Source organism: Pygoscelis adeliae, unplaced genomic scaffold, assembly GCF_000699105.1.
Source record: "Pygoscelis adeliae isolate BGI_AS28 unplaced genomic scaffold, ASM69910v1 Scaffold393, whole genome shotgun sequence".
Taxonomy (NCBI): Eukaryota; Metazoa; Chordata; class Aves; order Sphenisciformes; family Spheniscidae; genus Pygoscelis; species Pygoscelis adeliae.
Window position 1 is genome coordinate 518,083 of NW_008824376.1, and position 7,495 is coordinate 525,577.

The 7,495-nt window shown below is 40.7% G+C and overlaps 1 protein-coding gene across 1 annotated transcript in view; it reads right to left on the minus strand.

Moving 5' to 3' along the window:
- SLC1A7 (solute carrier family 1 (glutamate transporter), member 7) overlaps positions 1 to 6,011 on the minus strand; it is a 64,452-nt gene extending 58,441 nt beyond the window's left edge. Inside the window, exons 1-2 of the mRNA XM_009320193.1 lie at positions 5,871 to 6,011; positions 4,747 to 4,826 (exon numbers count right to left, since the gene is read on the minus strand). Of these exons, the coding sequence (XP_009318468.1) occupies positions 4,747 to 4,826; positions 5,871 to 6,011 (221 nt within the window). The remainder of the gene's footprint in view (positions 1 to 4,746; positions 4,827 to 5,870) is intronic.
- Positions 6,012 to 7,495: the final 1,484 nt, after the last annotated feature.

Consider the following 7,495-nt stretch of genomic DNA (forward strand, 5'->3'; position numbering starts at 1 on the left):
TACTGCTAATTATAGGCTTAGAAAACTGGGCCCCGTATCTATTACCAGATAAAAGCTTAATCATATAAACAAGGAGGGTGTTGAAATAAAGGATGCAATATTCTATTACATATACAAGTAGACATATAAAACAAAGAGAACGCAATAGGTTCATCCAGTGTAAACCTGTGTAACTCTGGCTTTAGCCTGCTTTTCTGAAAAAGCAAGGCTTATGCAGTCAAACTCTGTGTGTGCGAGAGCCCTAACTAATAACATTTTAATTCATTTTCCTCTCAAATTATGCAGAGGGGATGGAAGGCTCTGAAAGGGAGAATTAGGTTCCTGTAAGGTCTGTGAAACTATATGGCTGAATACAGGAAAGAAAGAATCTGTGCACTTCTAGTATTACCTTGAAATAAGAACCAGGGGCTGCAAGCCATGCCTCTTCTCCAACCTGCCTCACAGACCTGCAGCACACACATTTTGCAATTAGTATCTGAAGACGCAGGAGGTCTGGTGCACGCGGTGGTTCTGCCTGCCCAGAGCTCTGCAGCGCGCTGGGAGCCAGACCTCCTCTCCCCTGTGGGCTCACTGGCACCTCTGCGTTTTGAACAGAGTTGAATTTCCTTTCTGGGGTAAATGCTACAGTGTAAGCTCTCTGCCTACTGGAAGGAATGCATGCCAAAATGAAGCATTATAAATGCCTCAGCAGTGGTAAATTTTTCAGTCAGAGTTTGCAGCTTCTTCAAAACCTCAGTCACAACAAGATACTAAGTCGTAACAGATCAGGTTTCAGTAACGGCCTCACCAAAAAACTTAAAGTCAATGCAGTTATGCTTTACTGAAAATCAAGTTTCTGGCCCACTGGAAGTCGATCAGTACAAAACTGGTAACCTGAGATGAAGACGATGGGGCAGGGAAGGGGCACAAGGACAAAGACGCTCCAAAGGGAGGTGACAGCGCGTAAATTGTGGCACAGTACCTGCCAGCATGGCTGGCCTGCGCTCAAGCCGGCACCCATGCCTGGCACTGCTGGCACAGGCAGGATTTGGTCAGAGGGTTTATATTATCTTTAGCACATGTGAGAAGATATTAATGGGAAAGTTGAGTGTTTGTTCCTCTCCCAGTTTTTTGCTTTGTGCACAGCACAAAGACATTTGACATCAGATTTGATTATTTCAAGCATTTAAGAAGTTGAGAAACTAAAGTGACGCACAGGTATCTCTGCCAATTGACTTGGAAGGGGGGGGGGGGGGGGGGGGGTTGGGTCGGGAAGGGGGCACCCCCCCGGTGCATTGCGTAGATATTTTATAATTTTCTGGGTAGGTAGCATTATTAGAAAACGCCTCGGATGAACGGCCTCCCGGAGGCACGGGTCCTCCCTGCACTGGAGGGACTGAACACCCTTAACAACTCGTGGTTCCTCAGTCTGCTAGACAGAGCCACCTCCTGGCTAGAGGGTGTAATACAGACTGAGCCTCCACACGCCGGGAAATGCATTAGATGGAAGGAAAGATGGTTTAACAAACCTGAGCGCCTTGGGCCAGCTGATCAGCAGATGTCTGTCTGAAGACCTGGACCCATGGTTTTTTAAACAAATCAGAGGACTCAGGGCAGGATGCACCGAGATTCACCTCTGTCACTGCCATGTATGTGTGTGCCTGTTTGAAAACCTGAGATATGTGCTGAAACCTTTTGCATATAAGGGAGAAAATACATTATTTGCATTGCAGTTGTCATACGAGGATCAAGGCCTCTGTCCCAAAGAGAATCAGGGAACTTCAGATCTCCTGCAGTCGATCTTTTAGGCTTGGTGAGAAGATCCCCTTGTCCAACTGCAGTAAGAGGTCAGGCAGAGTCTAAGCGTGTAACTATGAATTCAGATTTGGCTCTTATTCTCTGTGAGCTCTCTTAATATTCCCATTCCTGGGTTTAAAAATAGTATCCTCTGTTTATACATATAATAAATACTGTACATCTGGTAACTGCAGGGTCTAAAATTTGATCTTGTAACACTCCCCTGCTGAGTATTCCTAGGGCAGATACAAAACGTCAGACTATTTGTTATCATTTCTTTCTTTATGTGGCTAATAGAAGCAGCATCTTTTGTTATGTGGGTACCTGTTCTCATCACTGAGAAGAGCAAACTCTATACATGAGACACTTAGTGGATACTAATAGGTATGAACAGGGCTAAACCTCAGACAGGGAATGGGGGAAATCAATATACACTTCTTTTAGAGTCATTGTACGATGCTATGAAGCTTGTTTATTATTTCAGATAACTGAAATAATATCAACCCCCATCCTTAATGAAGGTCCACGTCACAACAAAAACAAAAGCTCATGAAGGGCTCAAACTGTAAGGCTAGTTTTACTGGTGGTTGCTTTTTCAAGATTTTTCTGTCTGTGGGAAAAAAAAAGTAAGACCACAGGTGATAGGAGATATCAGAAACAGGTGCAGGAGCTCTGGGATACAGCATTTCCAAGTCCTGGGGCAGAGTTGTGTAAGAAGGAACTGTACATTGAAGAAACAGTCTCCTGTTGTTCGACTAATTTCTTCTGCATTCAATAAACTTTTCGAATAAACACTGTTCAGTCAGAGATACCTGACTATATCATCAGTTTCTCCTTCCTAATGGATACAATCTGCAAAGCTCCTGTTTTAACTCTAACTATCAGGTCAAAAGAGGGATAGTACAAATTTTCAGCCACTTCTGTTTAAGGTTGGATTTGTGCTAGTGACCTATAAGTGCAAGATTTTCTAGTCTATTATCAGTCTTCTGAGTCACACACTTCCCACCTTTTACTTCTGCCACAACCCTTCAAGATAAACTCTGGACATGCAGACAGTGTATTTTGCACCGAGTGCCTCTTTTAACCCTCCTTTCTCACCTTCCCTTTTCTTTACAAGTATTTTTTTTTTACTTGTTACTTCAAGAAAAAACGTGCATTATCTTAAACTAGGAGAGTAAAATTAGAGCTTGGCACTGTACCCCTGGCTTTTGTAAACAATAATACGGAGTAATTTAGAAGATAATTTAAATGTCATTGCTCCCACAGGATGGGCTGAGAATATTCCAAATCCACAAAGAAATTTAGTTTAAATGTGTATGCAGACTGGTAAAAACACAGAGCACTGGTTTACTCATTTTATGAAATATATGTGTGGGAAATACTGTGCCTGTTGTGAAAAAAAAAGGACTGCACAAGAATGTAATTATATCTGGAGTATTTTTTGTTTGCAAAACCCTGAAATTTCAGTATGCAATAGCAAGTGATGGTTAGTTTGTTATACAGGGAGATAGACTCATGCTGTCTTACAATAAGAGCTAATCCCTTTGAAAATCTGTAAAGTTTCTTCTCTTTCTCCCTCAGAGGATGGAGTCCATCAGTTCCAACAGTACGGCCCAGAGATTCACTCCTAACACATCCGTAGGAAACCTAGAGCTATCACAGGCTGTGTCAGAGCAGCTCTTCCCCACTGTGCTGCTTCTCCTCCTGGCATCTCTAAAAGACAAGGGGATTTAAAGAACTATACATTTTAGGGAAAGGCATGTGACTCTGCTCCAACACTTTTCTGTCCTTACTATGTCACTTCCTCATGTGAGACTCCTGTTGACCCTGGAAAACTCTCCTTTCACCTCTCAAAAAATATCTAATGTATTTTGTCTTCATGTTCTCTAGCTGCGTGGGACAGAACCAGGTATGAGTCTATGGTCATACTATGGCCAGTTCTAGGCATGCAATCACCATGAATCAGCTTCATTCTGTGAAAAACCATGAGAAGGTAGATGTAAAGGTAGATGATTTAAAAATAAAATTAGCGCTGAGCTGTGTTTATTTTCAGCAACTCTCAGTGATCTGAAGCCTAGAAACGTATCTTTTTCTTAAAATGGATGAGTTTTTGGCATGTGTATTCGGTTCTAGAAGCTGAGGCTTCAAGGAAAGGCACCAAAGAGTGCAAGATTTTTTTCTCAGATCTGGTTACGTAAAGTTAGCTTTGTTACTCTCCATCTCTCCTTATCTCTTCTCTCAGTGTTGGGCTGAGAGCTTTTGGCCATCCAACTGGTATTTGTGATTGTAGTCAGTTGGAAGACAAGACAAATTTAGAGGAGAGAAAAAGCTAGCCTAAATTATGCCTGCCCACTGCAAAAGGCAGCTACCATGCACCATCTCTCAGCATCAGGATCTAGATCATTAATCCTGCCACCAATAAAGTGGCACCACTAAAGGTTCTGCCTTTAATGTACTAAGAAATCACTTTCACTTCCATCTGAAGCCAAGCATATATTATTAGTTCACTGGAGACACATTGGGTTTTTTTCAATATTCATCATACTACAGCACATCTCAAAATACTGCGGAAGACTATAAATTAACTGTGCTTTTTCATCTTATTTGTATGGTGTATTATTTCAATAGTTTAGATTTAAGGTAGGCTTTTTGATAAGGTGCATTATGTATTCCATATATTTAACTTCTAGTTAGCTTGAAGGAAGAAGTCCTCCCATTACAAGGAAAGAAGAAAACATCAATTAAAAAAACCCCATGAGTTTTTAAGAAAATAATACCTATAAGAGGTATAGCATAAATGTTCCTATTGATTAAAAAATATGTTCATAGCTCCACTATAAATATCAATGTACAGCAGTCAGTAATGGTCCTGGCACTTTGACATTAATTCAGTTAAGCCCAAAATAGTGGTGATGACGTCTCATTTAGGAAGCTTCAGAAGTTATTGGAACAATCATTGTCCTCACTTACCTTGAGACAACCAGTGGGAGAATCAACATTTTCAGCATCCTCATCAGTAACTCACCAGGAAACTGGAAATAACTAATTTCCTAGAAATACATGGAGAGATGCTTATTGTCCTGCTAGAGCTGTGGATCGAATAACATTGGTAAAATCTGCAGCTTTGGTATATAAGGTGGCAAAGATAGTAGGCTTTAAAGGATCATTTTAAAATTAATTAGATTACATACTGTGTTGTAATTCAACAAAAACACACTACATTGTTCCTTTACAAAGGAAGACAAAAATGAAATATGCCGTCTCTTGGGGACTATTGTTAATAGGTTGCCCTGAATAATCTCTTCATTCTGCATTTTGTGTGGTTTTGCTAGATGTGTATGAAGCTACTGCTTAGACATAAAAGATGTTCAGACTGCAGTTAGCAGTAGCAAACAAAGCATTGTTTTAGTTTAGTCACATTTACTAAGTGCCACATTTTTTAGTTGCGATATATATTTTGTGCTCAAACAATGCATTCAGCAATGCATGTTGCCCTCCCTACTCTGTCTGACTAATAGAGCAGATAGAAATGATTACCTGCAAAGAGCTTAGTTGAAGTATGCTGGAGGAGAAATCCCCAAGTGACTTTAATAACATGGTCTGTTAACGATGTGAAATCTCAAGTTTATTAATACAAAATACCATTGGTGTATTATAAACATCTGTACCTCTGTACATCTGATGATGAAAAATATTCCGTGTTTTCTTTAGACGTACATGTTCCAAAGTAATATAAAATCCAATGAATATATTGCACTACCAGTTTTTAACAGGTCTGTATTAGATGCTACTTTTCATCTAGCTTAAATACCCACTATTATTATCCATACTTGCAACATTATAATATGCTTACGCTAGACTTACTAGGTGTCTTAAAGACCAGAACCCTTTGCAAATGTACTTTTTGAGAATGTGTGAAAAGATCCAAAGAACAGTGTAGATTAACAAACAAAAGAAATTAAACAAATTTAACAAACACACATACGTGCTTTTTATCTTCAAAAATCCATCCTTAAGTTGGGCAAGTTGCTACGTCTTTTGTTATGTAAATACAATATTTTCTCTGTAGTGATACACTGCCATGCCACACATACCTGCTGGGAGAGCCGTCTCGTCCTCAGGAAGAATCCGAGAAGACAGCCAATGGTGACCGACAACACCGAGAGAATGAGCAAACCATTTCTTTTACAAACATCCTTGATCCGAGCGAGGATTGCATCAAAAGCCACTGCCATGCTGTCCTCCGTGCTCCTTGGAGAAGAATCAGCATCCCATGGAGAGAGAATTCACTCGCTCCTCTTGTTTGGGTGGACAGATCTAGCTCTGTATAGATCAGATCAAAGGACTTCCAGTTCTGCTTAGCTGACCTGCAAGGTCACCCCTCTGCCAATAGCCACCAAGCAAGCAGCTGGCATTATTGTTCCAAATTAATACCAACAATCCTATTATCGACTACATCATTAAGAGCCTGGAAGAAGATTAGGGGACTCTGGAAAATTAGAACAGAATGCAGTAGTATTTCTAAAACAAGACTGGTTCAAAACAAAGTGACACTCCTGGGAGAAAGATGGTGTTTGAGTGCATTCCTCGGTCTCCCCAGTTTGGGGTCTGGACATCCAAACCTAGAGAGGGAACAGTGCGAGTCATGCATTCAAATGGGTAAAAGTAATGTTACTGCAGTTTTTCTAAAGGGCACAGCAGGTGACATTTTGAACTGGACTATCACAACAGGGCAAGCTAGGTAAAACTGAACTTCATTAATTAAAGCAGGCTTGGGTTTTTTGTTTTCATGGCGAAAAAAGGCTGAATGAGTAGCATAAGAGACACGCAACGAACATAAAATAGCTGTATACTGACACACACAAGGACACCTTCTGGCATTTGGCATTTATTATCTTGGAAGTGAAATGATTTCACTTTTTCTCCAACCACTATGTTGATTAGAGTAGGGCCAATTTACTTTTAGAGGATTATCAGACTAAGCCACGGGGATTGCTTTCCTTTCCTTTGCCGTGTCCGCATTCAATCCCAATGCTGATTTTTATGCTAGTGAGTATCTGGTAACAATATACCACCATAACTGTTAACCATGCCGCTCTTACCGAAACATTTCTGTTGTTTCTGGGTTATTCTAAGATTGTTCAGTGGTTTTATGGAAAATATTCCATACAGTACAACAAAATTGTGTGTTTACAATATTATATTTTATACTGTAATACAGTATTTGTTGTTACATGCTCACATACAAGTAAAAAAGCTCATGAGAGATTAAACTGTTCTCTTTCGAAGCAGAACCTGAATGCTGTATGGTCAATAAGGCATAGAGACGGATGGAGGGACGGAGGGACAGAGGGACACACAGACACAGACACACAGACACACACACAAAAACAAAAGTGGAGTCTATGCTGAACAAGAGTGCTGTCAAAACAAGAGGATCACAGAAAATTTTATTAATGCACCTGTAGAAGAGGACTGAGCTAATGTTGCACCGTCCCACTCCAGACATTTTCTAATACCAGATAACTTTGCTACCTCGATAGCATGCATCGAATATACTTTCCAAATGAAATAATAATAAAAAAATGCTTCGTGAAATCACGTCGACCGCCACGCTAGCTGCAACCCTCAGCTTTGCAGCTGGGACGTTTCACCCTGGACGGCCGTGCAAGGCACAGGAGGCGGCGCCGCCCGAGGCCCGCCCGGGCAGGAGAGGGCT